This window comes from Megalops cyprinoides, chromosome 17 (assembly GCF_013368585.1).
Source record: "Megalops cyprinoides isolate fMegCyp1 chromosome 17, fMegCyp1.pri, whole genome shotgun sequence".
NCBI classification, from domain to species: Eukaryota; Metazoa; Chordata; class Actinopteri; order Elopiformes; family Megalopidae; genus Megalops; species Megalops cyprinoides.
Window position 1 is genome coordinate 19682784 of NC_050599.1, and position 17562 is coordinate 19700345.

Genomic DNA, 17562 nt, shown 5'->3' on the forward strand with positions numbered 1-17562 from the left:
TCAGTCCAGAAGTGATACCATTAATATTGGAAAACATGAAATTTTGAGAAATGGCACATTTTCTCAACATCCTATATAATAGTTGCTCAAGAATGATTTATTTATTGGCCTTTAGATGCTTGGTTTGAACAGTCCCTTTTTAATAACTGAATGGCATTACGATGTCCTGCTAGTTCCTCTTTCATAGAGTCTACATGAAAAGCACTCTCCCTTCACCAGATGCAACTATACAAATCATGGAACACACAGTGCACAAGAGGTCAGAATCGCAGCTGCACTGCAAAAAATCCAAATCTCACCAAGCATATTTGTCTCTTTTCAAGTCAAAATATCTCTTTACACTTAATATAAGACACAGTCACCAAACAAGCAAAATTTCCTTGAGCTACAAGGACTTGTTTTTAGACGGTGCATCTTGAATATCTTGTTTGGTGAAACTGTCTTGAAAACATCTTCCTTTGAGTGGTATATCAAATTAAGCAAGCCTTTTTGACAAGTCAGAAGGTTTTTAAACTGCATGACACAAAAACACTTCCTAATACCAGTTAAAAATGGATCAAAATTAGTTTTTTTCCACCTAATTTTAAGATCCCTTTCAAGAAATCTTAACAAGTGTATTTCCACTAGTTCCATTGGCAGATTTTTCACTTATTACTAGCAAAAAACACCTTGTATTAATTATTTTATTTCTTATTTTTGAAGGGCTATTTTTTGCAGTGTAGGCTCCATGACATCACAGTTAAGTCAATCACCGCAGTGTCACAATCCCTGGCACGCTTGAGTCATGACTTCTACTGCATACAGACAGATTTACACTATTAGTAAGGGGTTGCACTAAGGCATAAGAGTAGTAAGGGATAATATATTTCACCAAACAGCAGCATTAGAAATGAAATAGCTTTTCTAGAATTCTTGAGATGATGCAACCCCATTCTTTGTTAAAATACTACTGTTGTTTTGCTGCATTGTAGACTAGTCACGCCTCTGAATAACAACAAATTTCCATCAGCAAAGCTTTTCCAATGAAAGCGGGTAAAACAATAGAGTCATCTCTAGGCTGTGGCCCAAGCTTGCGTACTACTCATAAATGAAACATGTGTCAGGCCCATACCAATCCATACAACTTTTTCACTCTCAGGGCGGGTATTTTTAAACAAGCTGACAATTAGTCATGTGTCCTGTATTTTAAAAAGCTAATGGAAACATAAGCTGGGGGAGGGGGTCTGAACTCTGTTTCAGCAAAATGAAAAACGGTCAAGGGTTCAGAGTAAGCTGGTGACACAGACATTGATTCTAAAGAAAGTCTAATGTTTGAGATATTGAACTGTAATTTATTTCCATTTCTTACACAAAATGATGTGCTTAGTAGTCACAGAAATTAATGTCATATCTTACACCATGTAACCCAAACAAACAAAATAAAATATATCCCTTATTTAACAATGTAACTCAAAATATGGGATTGAAACAGGTTTTAAATATTCGGGCTTGAATACCACATAGTAATTAAAGTGGAAAAAATTTATATATGGTGCTTATTTTAACATACAAACACACAGTTAACTTAAACATACATTCCTTTTTTTATGGACCTCATGTTGCACCTACTGCAATATTGACATCTGTTACACTCCCATACGGGATTCCTGGCCTGGGCGGCCATGTGTTTTGAGTTATGAGTGGAGTGGTTACCAACACACACACACACAGCTATAAAGGAAGTCCTGAGGGACGAGCGAGTCTGGAATCAGAGTGCACAGCATTCCCGTGCCATTACTGAGAACACGCTGCAAGATGGAAGGCAATGTTTGAAAAGACGAGTGAGCTCTTTATCAACCATCCTTGTCCTCTTGGTTCTCAGTGATTACACAATAACGTCTTAAAAAACATTAAGAGCTCAGCTGGCAGAGGAAGAAGAAACGACTCCTCTGCATGCTGAATTCATTTCTGACTCAGATAACGCACAGGACGCTGAACAGCATGCAGACGGACAAGCGCACGTGCACACACACACACACACACACACACACACACACACACACAAAGACACACACTCTCAGAGGACATCCAAACTACCGTGAGCACCATGTAAACATGCAGGGCAAGGAGACGGTGAGGGCATGGGGCACAGCATCCTGTTGGTGTTTTTCCACAGGCGGAAAAGCAGGCCTGCTATGACAGCGACCCTCTCCTTCCCCTGCTGCACAAGGCCTTTCTTCTGACCCGCCCCCACGTGCCCCTCACAGAGTCCAGCCGGCCCTGACCACGCCCCTGACCTCACCGTCTGCACGGAGCAGCCTTCATTCAAAGCCAATCAAATTCGCGGGAGCTGCAGGGGCTGCATGCTGGAATCTCTGAAGTTACACACTACAGCTAGGGCCTTAATCACATCAAAACTCGTAACTTACAGTACAGCAGAGTACCACGGTACTGCCAGTACAGCGCTATTAAATATAGCATATATTGTAGCACATATTAACAGTACTGAATATATAAAATATTAAATATACAATGCTATTAAAGACATAATATAATCATCACATATCACTTGAATAGCAATTACCCTTCCCATGAGCTTGAATAGCAATTACCCTAAAACAGAATGAAACCTAAATATGCATCTCCCCACTACAAATATTTGTATATGGAATCTGCTGAAGATGATCCATGATGTGATCAACGAAGCTGTTCTTAGTGCAAGCAGCATAAAGCATACCCTAGCCTAATCTATGCGGGTGGCCTTGCAGACTACGGCACTGCGAGATGTATGCTGTTAACTCTCCGAAGGAGTGGCCTGGGCGCAGCTAAGTGCTGTGTGTCTTGTCTTTTCAAAATAAAGAGCGTTAAGTGTAGGTCTGATTCACGCCACCCCCCTCGAGTTCATAATCACATGTTGGATGATGTGACACCTGACTGACAGAGTAGGAGTCGCTGCTCATTAACAGCTTTTACAACAATCCCCTTAAACATGGTGTAAGGACTGTTACGTGAGAGTACCTTAAATTAAACAGATTTAATAAACATTGTCCGTTCAGTTGCGAGTGGCATAATAACATAGGAAAGTGCATTTCAATCCTTTGTTGTTGTTTTAGAGGTACAACAGCCAGTCATTTCTCTTACCTCAATATAGTCCTCTGGAACCAGTCCTACTTCTCCTTTAGAATTTTGAGCTTCTACCCAACCTCCACCAATGTTCTGCAAAGGAATTCATTTAGTGTGAGAAATATACTGGCAAGTGTTAATCAGATCAACCTTAAATCTAAAAGCTTTGCAAGGTTTTGCAGGGTTTGAACTCTTGTGCTTTGGTAATAAAACATTACAGTACAAAAACTCATATACATTCAGTTGGCCGTTTCTGATCTACTTGCAAAGCCAACATACATGAGTGCATTTAACAGTACCTCATAAACAACAACACAAACATATTCAGTTCAGATGGTACTTATTAACAGGTCCTTAAAATGGCAGAAATTTTGCATGTGCTTAGTCACTCATACAATGAGCATTAAATACATTAACAGGCCTTGATGCTGGCTTGTGTACAATAAAACCCTGTGGATCAAACAAGTCACATAAAAGACAAATGTGGTGGGATTCATTCCTGACATTTTAGAAACACACTGCCTGTTGAGAAAAAAATTAATTCAAACTCCAAATGGCAAACACATATATGCCTCAATTAAGGTTATAAACAATAATCAGGTGTGCTTTGCTGATGATTGTGACAGCACCGTGAGCGGTCATGTGTTGGTCGTGTGAAGGTCATGAGCTCTGTGCTGGAGGCAGGCCAGGTCCCGGGCTCACCTGGTTGGTGATTGTGATGGTCTCGCCCTCCTTCACCGTCAGCTCATTGTTTCCAGGTTCAGCTGTGAAGTCGTATAAAACCTGAGCCTGTGATTGCAGAGAGAGGGAGAGCACAATGAAGACTGTCAACGCGGCATTCACAAAAGTGGCCCTATGTGTGCGCATGCATACACACACACACACACTCACAAACACACACACACACACACACACACACATCACCAAAACTCACCAAACAGTGTTTATGGAGATGCCACTGGAGCATTACTGTCTATGAGGCAAAGCTTAGGAAGCTCACAGAGTGACCTTCATATTCACTGTTATTCATATTCATGTTCCCCTTCACACTGAGGGGGGCAGAGAGATGCCATCCAGTGAGGGAATGTTTACAACTGTTTAACTGAGGAGCAGGCTGGACACGGAACAAGCTAAACAAGTTGGGCTGGAATACTCTTATCAAAAGCAGAGCAATTATATACACTCCAAACATGGAGAGTGACCGACCCCCCCCTTAGGAGCGCCACATGTAAACATCTAAATAAAAGGCCAGACCAGTGAAGACAAACGGAACCCACAGCCCGGGTCGACCAACAAAGCCCTCCTTATTCGTCTCAGTGGTTCAGCGTTAACCCGTCCTGCTCGGACATCCTGGGCAGGGGTGGCGGGGTGGAGAAGACAGCCCCTCTGTCTCCCACAGCGAGCTGGCATGTGCGAGCGAGGAAACGCATTGGAGAGGCACAAACAGTGCCATCACTGTGATATATGGTTTGCTCCTGAAACACCCCTGGTCTAAAAACTCAGCTAGTCAACGCAGTACTTCGGTTGAGAAGGAACTGTGAGGACAGTGAAGAGGAAACTAATAAACTGGATTCAGTACAATATTTTTCCCAAGCAACGATTAAATTATATTCCACTGTTGCCTGGTTACATTCTAAACACTTTTAGTAGATAACTGCACGCAGACACACTATTACTAAACATGCATTATCTGAAAAAAAGGAGCCAGAAATAGAACCCGCCCTGTCTTCAAGAAACATCTTAAGACACAGCTCTTCTGCTCTCACCTGAGCACTTGAAACACTACCACCTAAAGGAATTTCTCATGTCTAATGGTTTAATGCACTTGTTATCCCTACCACCTAGCTTGTAATTTGTCTGGCCAACCATTGAAACCTGGTCATGCAGTGCTTCTAATATTGCTGACTCCTTATAGTTTTTTGCTTGTGTTGGCCTCACTTGTCGATTTGGATAAAAGTGTCTGCCAAATGAATAAATGTGAATGTAAATGTAACTATTACTCTGTTGTACATACTGTACCTCAAAGCTGCCAGGAATGAGGGACTCCATCAAATCTTATCAAATCTTACGACATAAGGGGGTACACTCATGAGCACAAGCAGATGAGGAGCATCACAGTGTTTGTGAGCACTGGTGCCCACTCCTGCTCTCAGGGATCCACAGTCCCAGAGGATTCTTGGATGCCTCTCAACCAGTGCTGACTGATAAAAGAAGCAGATGGCAGTTCAGGTTCTCATCACATCAATGGCTCCAGTTCAGTAATAAAGCTCTCAGCTGGAAACAGAAACCTGCTATAGGCACGTACATAGAAGCTGCGACTGATATATTCTCGATTACAGCCAGCTCAAGGGGCACTCATGACTGAGATGACTAAAATGACACTGGCTTGTCCAGGTGCTACCTTTTAGAGTATTTTCTCTCTCTCTCCCTGCATGTTTTTCTCTTCACACCTGGAATAGACTCAATACATACCAGCACTCTTCCAACATGAATAATACTACTGTATTTCACACAGACGTAGAATGTAGTGCTCATACAGAAATATTTCAGCCTCTCGCATTTCAGTGTCATCACGGTTCACCTATGGGCACGTCTGATGATCTCACCCTCCAAGAGTAGGTGCATCACATGAATGATTGACAGGCTCTTCCTTCTCCAGAGATCAGTATTCAGTTTGTTTGATTTATCTGGAGGACAGCAGCTTTTTTCCTGCTGTCATATTTGCATAAACCCACTTCAGCACACTCCCATTTTCATGGGACTGCAAACGATATTTTTAGCATTACGCAACAAGGGGCCTCCTCATCAAATGTAGAGCAACAAGCCATAAATGAATTCACCACCACTGGACTGCAGGTTTATGTGGAATTACACACAGAGTAATGGAAAGAAGAGTTATCAGAAATGATTAAAGAAATTCATAGGGATTTGCAGTAAAGAGTAAAGAGATGTAAAGAGAAATGTGTATGTGTCTGTGCGTCCACAGGAAAAAAACTTGCAGAAAAAAAAAAGATACTCGTTTCCTCTTTCTTTCTGCACTCAATTCTTTGTGAGTCACATGCAAGTCATCAAAGAGCACTTTAAAGCGTGAACACTGAGGGCCAGGCCTGCTGCAGAACTCAGGGCCCCGGCTCAAAGGTTATTATGGCCTAGGAAACACATCGTTCCCATTTTAGAGAGCGCAGGGGATGTACTGGTCACACCCTGCTGGGAATGTGCTGAAGATTCCATCTAAAACTGCTGCTGCTACTGTTTATGAGGAGAAAATAAAAGCCATAGAAAGTGCCTGCTTGGAGAAAACCAGCGTTTATATACTGACTTTTTAAGGGCCATGTACTTGAAACACTCTTGAAACACCCCCCCCCCCCCCCACACCCACACACACACACACACACACACACACACGCACACACACACACACACACACACACACACACACACACACAATAGAACAGAACAGAAGCTCAACAGAAGCAGGTGTAAGACCATTTCACCCTGACAGCTCCAACTTCCTAAATTCTACTCCCCAAGTGTTAAGAGTGTTGAAGGTATATTTGCATGTCTTGCTGTCTGTTTGGCTGTCTTCAAGACATTTAACCAAAGACACAAATGGAACAGAATTTGGCTAGCTACTTGTTAACACCTTTCTTTGTGTCTTCTGTCTTTTTTAATTACCAATGGCATAGACAAAATAGTACTGGATTTGGTTTGTTTCTTATTAGCTACCTTTGAAATAATTATATATAACAGTGTGGTGTACACTTAATTTACTTTAATTTACTTTATCCTACGTTTCCAGACTGTGAAAGGTTAACTTAATTTTGAGGAATACTATACAGCGGTTGATACACTTGTAAAGCAATATGATGTATTGTTAATAATCAATAACATTATACAAATGTGAATGTTATACATGAAATGGGTACATTTTGACAAGTATGCCATAAATATCATACTTGTACCTTTAGATTTAATGTTACACATTATGCTTCGTAATTATATTAGGTGGATGCTACTCCACATGGACTTACAAGGCAGTGATGGCAAAATACATATAGTGCATGTCATAAAGCTACAGGACACAAGGACACTCCTGTGAATTTCATTTAATTTCACATGTATTTAAGAGGATAATGCATACTACACTGTATGTTATGGGAGCGAGGGAAATAAATATATTCTATAACTTAAATACATGTTTTATTAAATTTTAATATATCAACAATGGTCTACAAACTTTTAATATGGTAACACATAAGTAAAGACATGGTAAAACAGTACAGGTTTAGTTATACTATGATTTGTTCTGAATATCCTGGGCATAAATACAACATTAGTGACTTATTTACCAAGCACGCATGATAACACTGCACACTTGTTAGTATCTGCCCCATCTATGAGATATCAGATCATGGGATGATGTTTTGACATATGTGGCTAATCTTGTTCACTGAGAGGAAGTTGCACAGAATGATGAAAATATATTTGCTGCTGACTATCTCAAGCAAGTTAGCAGCACCACTATGAGTTGTGTCTGTAGGAGAACTTTCCGTAAACACACTGGAGGCCGGCACTACGAGCCTTTGGCTCGATGACAATTCATGAAGCACACAGCACTACACTCTGTGAGGAGGAAGATACAGCACAGGTCATGAGGAAACCTAGTCCTGAACTTTACAGCAGCTGGGTGATAACAATCTGCTGAGGCACATTCTTCTCTGAGGCTGAGCTCATCACATCAGAAGTTGGATTAGAGCTGTGATGTCACCTACACTTCACGCAATCATATTCGACTAACGGGTAGACGCCATCCATGGGGATTTACACATTCTAACATTCAGCGAAAAAAATGTAAACCAGGCTGGGGTTTCACATCATACTCTACTGTGGCAGCAAATGATTCTCTACCTTCTGAACACCTATGGATGAAGGGGAAAGGCACTGAAATGCACTCCCTCTCCTCATCTATGAATACTCATGTGGTATCACAATAGGCAAACCAGGCGTAACATCACTTCTACTACTTTAGGGTGACTCATGTTAAAAAACAAAGCTTCAGAGATATAATCAAGTGTGGTAACAGCTAAATACTTCCTCCATCCCAATTATATGAAAAATAATGTCTTCAAAAACACTCAAGACACAAGGAGTCATTAAAATAAAACCCTTTTTGTAAAAAAAAAATGGGGCACATACTATATAAAAACACTCCTTAAATTAAACCGCAAGAATTATAACATTAACTCCTGTCATTTCCAAGTATGAATTGTTGAACATTGTTTTCACAATTTCTTCTTTAAATATCCTATTACGTGACCTGTTTTAGGTCATCTTGTCATTACAGTAAGGTATCTGGCTGGAATATATTGCGTCCACTGAGGCGCCGCCATGAAAACTACATTTTTTTGTAAATGTGAACGTCAGCATACGGTACAGCGCAAAAAAACGTTAAGCGTTTGCAGCCTCTGCACTTCTTTCGTCACAGCCCTTCCTTTACCGACAAGAACTGAAACTAAGACATAATAAATGTATTCAATCGTAACGAGACAGGATTTACGCTAGATAGAACCTTGCTTTAAAAACTCCTAAACAAACATTAGACGTTTCTGACAGTTAAACGCAAGAGGTTTAAATGCACTACATATCCCGACATACCTCGCGAAGCGATATGACCCGCATTGGAAGGGGAGTAAAATGTCACAAGACACTTTTAATGTTATACATTTTCCATGTTTAATAAGAGGTACCCGAGCCTTATTTTATCATTTGTGAAGCAAATAACCAATTTGAATTTCAATTACAACAACATTAACATTTTTTACTGTTTGAAAAAGCACACATTTTACAATACAGCGTCAGCCCGAAATTATCTCCCTAGCTTTCCCCCCTCTTATCAACCGCATTAGCCAGTAGCTAAAAAAGTCCAAATGGATTGAGCGAGAACTTCCAGAAACAACTAGTTAAAAGGTATCCTACCTTGTTTGCCATTATTGTTGCATTTATCAATCATTAAGAAAACCGTGCCGCTTTTTTGGTATAGGATTCCTCAATCAGACATTTCTTCTCAATGCACTGGGCGAAAACAAGGCAGTTCTTCTTAGGGAGTGCTTGCTAGACTAATTTTAATACATCACTAAATACAGATTGCCCTTTGACCCGAAAAAGCGAAAAGACATTTTCGAATACTTCTGGACGAGTAACGTTCCACCAGTCTGTTCCACGCGGTTTTTCGATCGATTAATTAGCTGAGTTAACTTTGTGCTGGAGCTGCGTCTCCCACGAAGAGAACAAAACCGGAAAGATACTGGACGCTCGCCAAGATATTTATGACAAGTTAGCTAAGTGTCTGTAGATACAGTTTAACAGTTTCTCCACCATATATTTACGTCAGGACACAACACTGTAATAATAATAATAATAATAATAATAATAATAATAATAATAATAAGAATAATGTAGTCACTCGACTTAATAACGGTTAGATTTAGGATAGTTTAAAAAGATAGTTATGATAGTCAACAAAAAACTAACATATTGTAGGATATAATTCAAATAGGCGAAGTTGATGAATCACGTGTATGTAAAAGTATGCATGTAAAAATGTTGTAAATAACACTTTGAAAACCACATGTTTGATGACCCTAGCTGAGGAAAACGCTTATATTACTTTCCCCCTGAAATTTCTGGGTCAATTCAACTGCAGTATGTGTTCAAAGAAATTCTTAAAGCAAATATGAAAAATGAATTATACTCCATGCCTTGTTTCTGACTAGGAGGCCCTGTGATATGATATGCATCAGGAGTGCCATGTCAGAGTGTTTCAGATAATGCCACAAACAAACAAAACGCCCTCTGATTAACAAGTTTAAACATACAGTAGGTAACTACATCAACACAATACAATCCTCTCTATGAAAATCCAACATACGAACTGTCTTGAAATAAAAAGGAGCTTGGAATGCAAATAGCTCAACTAAGTGGGTTCAATATTTTTCACGATAATATAAGCATTCTTTATGTATCTAAATGAAATTCATTGTGCATCTCTTAAGGGTGGGAAGATTCCCCTCCCATACATTTCCACGTCTAGATTTATAGTCTACCAGAACACTGATGTTAGGCTGCCCCCTACTGGAGAGAAATGACAGCACTCTTGCGTCTTACCAGTGGGAAGGACGAGAACAACTTTGCCAGATGCTGGACTGGTGCAAAACACCCCTGTAAATGTGTGCTGCACAGCCAGAGAGAACTAAGGGTGCATTTCACTGAAATTTCTTTATTAAAACAAATAATAAAAAACTGACCAAATTACATCACTTTCACTTGCCACCATGCGCATGAGAAGGCCTGCAGGAATCAGTGTCAAGGTTGCACAGGTATTTTGCTGAATGAAGCAGAGCTAAATAGGATACCATGGCTGAAAGAAAGATATCCAGTCAGGCATTGAGCTGAAACACAATAATGCAAACCAGTGGAGACAAGCCCTATCAAAAGGACTTAATTACCACAAGCCCTGCAAATGGCATTCCTGCAGAACCTCTCAATGAACTGAATGTATGTACCTCTCAACGAAAACGTGGTGGCGTCTGTTGTATCTGCACATCCTTTATGTGCAGAAATCATCAGTCACTGTCACATGACCCATATGGGCCTTGAGCCTCACAGATTATGCTGTCTGATGAATGGTCATGGTTGTTCTGCCTGAATTATTGTTTGAAATTGTTATGAAAAAAGTCCAATATATGTATAGTGGAACAATGGAAAAGACACTCCTATGCAGATATGGTTATGTGACTCAAAGGTTCAAGGTTCTGGTTTTTCTTTTTTTCTACAATAGCTACACTTTTGAACATATACAGAGAGAATGGGTCAGAGGAATGGAAGAAACGACTCAGGAAATGATAATGTTCTAGATGAAAAATAGAGTTTGGGGTGTCATCTGAAGCACCTCAAGAAACACTATGACAATTACATAGATGAAACTCAAATAAAACAAAGCATTAAATAAAGACAGCTCTGTGTTAGGATTCAGAGCGACAGATACAAATACTATATTTTGGTGATGTGTAACTTGATTAGCCATAAAAAGTCTGTGCCCATTGGCTGACAGAAGTATTGCTTATGCAACACTTTTCATTTTCTGCTGCTTCCAGACTGTTCATTACAGCTATATGGCAAAACAGTTCTTTTAAAACTTTAAATTAGACTCTCTGCCTTGTGTCTTTCATCTTTTTTCATTACTTTTCTTTCAGCAGGTGCTCCGCACCAGAGGACTTTTGGAGATTTTTAACGTTTACCAATGGTCAAAATGGTGCATTAATCCTTTCGTGACAAAGTCGCAGAATAAATTCCATCAAAAATGAAAAAAACATAAAGGTTCGAAGAAATTTAAGCATCTGAAAGTGACTGAGGGAATTAAAGCCTTTGAATAGTGACAAAAATAATACATTTGAGAGTCAAAGGATTTGAGAGTGACTGATGTATTTCTGTTGGCACATATTAGCATAGACAGGCTATGCTGCTTTTGCTGGAGGACAGGCATATTTTGATTTTCATATTCCTATTTAGACACCAGGCCTTTTTGGAAATGTTATGTCGGTGGATTAACTGCTGGTACTCCGCCCAGATGACAGTTAATCTGTGTTCATTTAAAAGGCCTTTGAAAAAGTTTCATGGGTACCACAAATGAGACAATTAACTGACAGACTGACATATTTAAAACCCAACAGGTGTTCAGCTGTTCACCACTGCTCGCCAGTGTTGCTCAAAATTAAACACATTGCTGCCATCTGCTGGAGAATAGCAAATAGGATGCCATTTTTTAATGGCAGCCAGGAACCTGTTGCCACCTTTATCATTACATAATTTTTATTATTTAGCAGACACTCTTATCCAGAGCGTCTTACATATGTTATAATTTTTACATGTTAGTAAAGATGTGAGTTAGAGAGGCCAATCTGGGGTAAATACCTTGCCAATGGGTACAGCAGCAGTGCCCTTGAAGGGAATCAAATCAAAAACCTTTCACTTACATGCCCTGTGCTTTACCACTATGCTAAACTACTACCCCCAGCTAACAAATAAGGGGAAAGATACCGGCAGAATTTTAGAAGCCTGTGGGAACTCTCCGTGCATATACCATGACATGTGTTTCCAGGTTACATTAAAACTTTAATTTGTGTACAACATTATTCAAATCTTAAAATGATAAGGTCAAAAGACATTCAATATCCTGTATATAATATGCTTTAGAATAGAACCAGGCACACACAAGTATCAAAGGCACTACATACCTGAATAACAATCTGTTCTCAGATGTCATAGTAATGACTATTATGTTAGATTGAATGGTGAAAGAAAGACTGTATTCCTTAAGCTGTTCTTTTCATCTCAGCTATATTGTGGCATATAAGATTTCGAAAGCTACATGCTAACCTCAACAAAAGTTCACAGATTTCTCATAGTCCAATTTTTTTCCCTGTCTGGTTTCCTAAAATACCCTGATGATTTGCATCAAAGTTTCAGCCTAGACGGAAAAGCATGTTGATTTGATACTAAATTTATCGTATGCACTTGTGCATCTCCCTATTGTATGAACAATTATGGCTGCCTCATGTAAGAGCGATTGTGTGGGGATTTTAGTTTTCCTGATTAATCATTTCTCGCTTGCTACAGAGTCTAATTTTTTTTTACTCTAAGTAATCATGCAGATATAATTTTGAGCTGCATGAACATCATCTATTTGGTTATTAACCAATATTTTCATTGTGCGACCCCATACAAATTCTGAAGCTACATTGACTACTGACCTGTTAAATAGCAAAATTAGAATTCACCTACACAAAGTCATGCTTTGCTGTTTGATAATTAACAAGTTACCACTAGCTAGTTAAACACCTCTAAGGAGTAACACATCTCATACAGAAAAGTGAGGCCCCACAAATTTTTAAATGTGCTGTGCACATCAAACCTGGTAAATGTAGTCTTAATTAAGGGGTGCACCGAAGAAGGAAGAATGAAATCTGGGGGTTCAAATTCATCTGTTCAATCAGGTTCAAACTTGTTTTAAACATTTATTCAGATAATTTATAATCATAAAGGAAGTTTCTGTGAAAGTTGTTAATCATACGCTACCAAGTGTTCTACAAGCATTGCGCTAGTTTGTATGTTCCAGTAGATTGAACTTTTTTTTGGTAAAAAAGCTTTTCATTTCTTTACTCTAGTTCTGAGTTCTTTCTGCTGGTTTTGGAAAAATGGATAAACTTGAAATCTTTGTTCTTTAAGATTTTTAATACAGAGTACAACACCTCAAAGTCCAGGAGTATACACACATCTTAAGGTCAAGTTTGGCCAGATTTTTTCTGTTTTATCTTTCTCCTTACACATTTCATTTTAACCATTGTACAATACAGTATTTTTGTTGTTTATAGGCTGCCTTTCTGGCTAAATCTCCTTTTAAAAAAGTACAGTTGATCTCAATAGAACTTTATGGTGACATAAACGTTAAATAAAAATGGAAACTCGAGATACTTCTGTGGTGGTGATTGGACAGCTAGGGAAGAAAGTCTGTCTGACATAGCTAGTTAGCAAATGTAAGCATATCAGACATATTTGTGGGTAAATTATGCCAAAAATTCCCTCATTAATCATGGCATCTCTGGGAACTGTGTCAAAGACAGTCTCTCTTTGAACCCTACACATGGACCACTTCTGTGTTTACCATGCAAGATAAACTTTAAACTGCAGTGCATTCAAGGCAAAGTATTTTTGTTTTCAGAGTGATTGATTGCAAGCCAATGTTTGTGAGGGCAAAGTGTAGGTTAAAATTCAACAACTTGTTAGAATGTCACGCAATTGGATGTGCGTACAAAAGAGTATTGTTCAGGCTAGTACACACAGTGAGAGTGGATTATAGCCAAATGTACTGAGAGTATGTGATGCAATATTCGAGTTAGCTAATGTGCAACAGTTAGTGTCAAGGCTGACGTACCACGTGAGTTTTGATATCATAGAATTACAGAAGGCCTTATGATGCCACAACAATGACCTGATTAATACCAGCAGGTTTGTAATTTCTTGCTACCTTGCTCAGAGATTTACAGAACACAGCTACACAAATACAAAGTGTACATATCACTTACAGTGGCTACCAAGCCATCAGGTCTTTCTTTCCATTTACTGTACATCTTCTGTTTATCATACTAGCTTGGTCTCTATGGACAAAACTAATAACCACTTTTGTTTTCATCAAAACTTAATCTTCTCTTCCTCTCCCACTCCTTTTCAACATGTGCTTTTGCCTTGATGCTTAAATCTTCTTCCTTTCTTTCCTTCCCTTTCTGCTTCTTGGTGGGAAAACGGCTGCTGGGAATTTGAAGGGATTTTTTTTTGGACCAATGGTGCACAGGTACTGGGCAAGTTCACAGATCCCAGGTTCAAAAATCATCTGGACAGCTTGTCCCATTCAAGGAGGCTAAGATATCAAGCATAGAGATGTAGCAAATGAGGCTTCCCAGTCTAACTGATTAATGATTATAAACCTTTCTTTTTCAACAAATATTCTGTTTATGTATCTTTTGTGTGTAAACGAATAACTAAGAAACTGCCTTCAGTAAATGCAAATTCCCTCAGATAATGGATTGCTCCTGAACACAGAACATAGCTGAAGTACAGCATTGTCTCGAAGGTCAAAAATAATAAATCCTTGAAAAGTGGTGAAATAAACTCCCTGGCACATCCTTTTAATGGTTTTAGAGATAAGGGAAATTAGTTAAGTGTAATTTGGATGTAAACCATCCTAAACAGTGTATCCTCAGGACTAGCATTGTGAGGTAGATTTCATACAATGGCAACTCCAAAACCTAGATTTGACACTAAAAGGTAGACTAGCAGGAGCCAGCAGAAGGACAATCTATTGTTTGGTCATCTGCCGTAATGGAGGGGCAGACTGATACACCACCCACATGAGGGCAGATTTTTGAGGGCAGAATATTTTAGAATGCTGATTTCCTGTTTGTGCTTATGAGGGTATTATAGTTTTATCAAAGCAGTTCGTATTTCTGACAGTTGTTGGACACATTACGAAACCTGCAAGGGGGGTGAGGCCTGTAATAGGATATGCAGTTATGAGTGCACTCACTATCTCTTTCATACTGATTGTTTATTGTCCTCTCTATTCACTTGTGAGTGAAGCTGTTAATAGTCTAGGCTTGCCTTTTGCTAGCCACAGAGGTGCAGCTAAAAGCAGGTCCCCTTCTTCACACTCAGTTCAGAAAGAACAGGGACACCCTTTTTTCATTCAGGGATACTGCATCAGACTATACAGTTTCATGAGAGAATGCAAGCTGTCACTCAGAAGTGAATGCAGTTTGTAGCATCCACAGTGTATGACTTGCAGCCACATTGTGAAAGATTATCTGTCATCAATGTTTTTTCGAATTTTGTCGTTCAGTAGACCCTCTCACCAAATAAAGTGTCATGAAAAGTTGTGCAAACTGAACACTGCTAGCCATATTCAAATGTAAGCCAGTGCCAAACACGGTACTGAGATCACATGTGTGTACTTGTGCAAGTACAACACAATTTACCCCACAGTAGGACTACACCATTGAAATGGAAAGCTGCCACATACCCTGTAGTAAAACTATTGCTTTTTGGATTGCACATAGGGAATGAGGGATCTTGCTTTGGTAGGGGGACTGAGGTAAAGTCTGAAGTGGTCTGTCTTCAGATGCATGAGACATGAGAGAATCTGGGGACATTATGGACCAACCAAACAGCAGCATTCTGGATGTGGTACAGGGGCTTGATAGCACATGCAGAGAGGAGAGCAAGGAAGGACTTTCATTAATCAGACCATGGATTCTACCAGGACTAAGGTTGAATAGGTGCTGAGGAAGGGGCGGTTCTTTTGGTGTTGTACATGAAGAATCTGCAGGTCCTAATGACCACCTCTAAGTGGTCCAAGCATGTGAGAGTGTACTGTCAAGTATCACCCCAAGGGTATTAACAAGCTGGAAAGCTGACACCGTGAAATTTACCAGGAAGATGATCAGGTCCTAGAAGGGAGAAGACTGAAAATGACTGAAAGAATGAAATAGTTCAGCCTGGGCCAGGTGATGAGTAACCAGCCAAATGAGACATGTGCTATGGAGGGTAAATTATATGAGAAGTCAAAAGCAATATTACTATGCCTTTTTACATGTTTTAGTCCCATACTTACCAGACAATAACCATATAGGTATGTGATATGAATTCTAAGTTATGCAGTAATTACCATAAGAAAGAGTAGTTACATATTAACTACTACTTACATAAATAATGCTGCCAAAACTGTTTCAAATATTAACAGATACATGGTAGGACTTTCACTTTCTGAAGCAGGGGTGTCCACCTCTGATAAGTAATAAAAGGAAACAACCTTTTGTTTTCTCATGATAACGAAATAATTAACTCATTATCACGAGAAAACGAGCTTTGTTATCTCGAGGTAATGAAATAATTAACTCTTGATCTCAAGATAACGGCATTAAAAAAAATAATTGCAAGCAAGGCTGTTCTCAGCTTCCGTAAGCATGTACTTACTTCAATACATAACTTTTTAATGGTACTTATTCATGTTATAAATGAATTACCATCTAATTAACCCATTGATTTAGTGTCAAATTTAGCTTTACTTGGCAATCATTCAAATATCACTCCAAAAGCACCTGTTTATGTAAAATACAGTTTAAGAGCCCCATTGTTGCAGTAACTTTGTCTAAATATTACGTACAGGCAACTTCCACCTGTTGGATTGATAATACTGCAGTGGAACATCATACCTACCTTGGTTTCCCATCTGTTGGGATCTGATCTTGCTGGGGATCTGAAAAATGTTTGTACACATTTCATGTATTCATCATCATCATAAGGCTGTTCGTAGAAACTAAATGATAGTGTCTGGAAATGACAGTTTTGACATGGCTGTGTGTAACTACAAGCCACTTAGCATGTAGCCACGTTTTCCTGTGGTAATTATTTTATAGATAACTTGCAATTATTACCACACATTTACATGGTTATTGCCTTGTAATTTGGAGACTATAGTAAAGCAATGAGGAATAGATATGGCAAAGGCAGGCAAAATGGGAAAAAATAACTGTCAAAAAGGACAGCACTCAAAGTATAATTTTAAGTTATTGATTCATATTCATATAAACTAAGAATTACTAAAAATGATTGAAACTGATTTTGTTTTATTTTCAGGTCACTTGGGATACAGCTTAAATCTTATACCAGCAAAATATGAGGAAAGTGAATTATTACCTTTCAGAACCAGGTCTGGAAAAACAGGTTCCTAGCATGGGCAGGAGGGAGAGTTGGGGGAGGGAGTGACCTGTGGAGGGTAGTCCTACCTGGGCTGGGATTTAAGGGAGAGGGCAGCAGAGTTTCCCTACGGAAAGCCCACAGGACAGCAGC

The 17562-nt window shown here is 39.3% G+C and overlaps 1 protein-coding gene across 2 annotated transcripts in view; it reads right to left on the reverse strand.

The window, feature by feature from the left end:
* The window catches only part of snx9b (sorting nexin 9b), a 30715-nt gene extending 21304 nt beyond the window's left edge, over window positions 1–9411 (reverse strand). For both annotated transcript variants that reach the window (XM_036549843.1, XM_036549842.1), the window contains exons 1-3: window positions 9079–9411; window positions 3805–3891; window positions 3121–3195 (exon numbers count right to left, since the gene is read on the reverse strand). In XM_036549843.1, coding sequence (XP_036405736.1) covers window positions 3121–3195; window positions 3805–3891; window positions 9079–9090 — 174 coding nt within the window. In that variant the 5' untranslated portion in view covers window positions 9091–9411. The remainder of the gene's footprint in view (window positions 1–3120; window positions 3196–3804; window positions 3892–9078) is intronic.
* Window positions 9412–17562: the final 8151 nt, after the last annotated feature.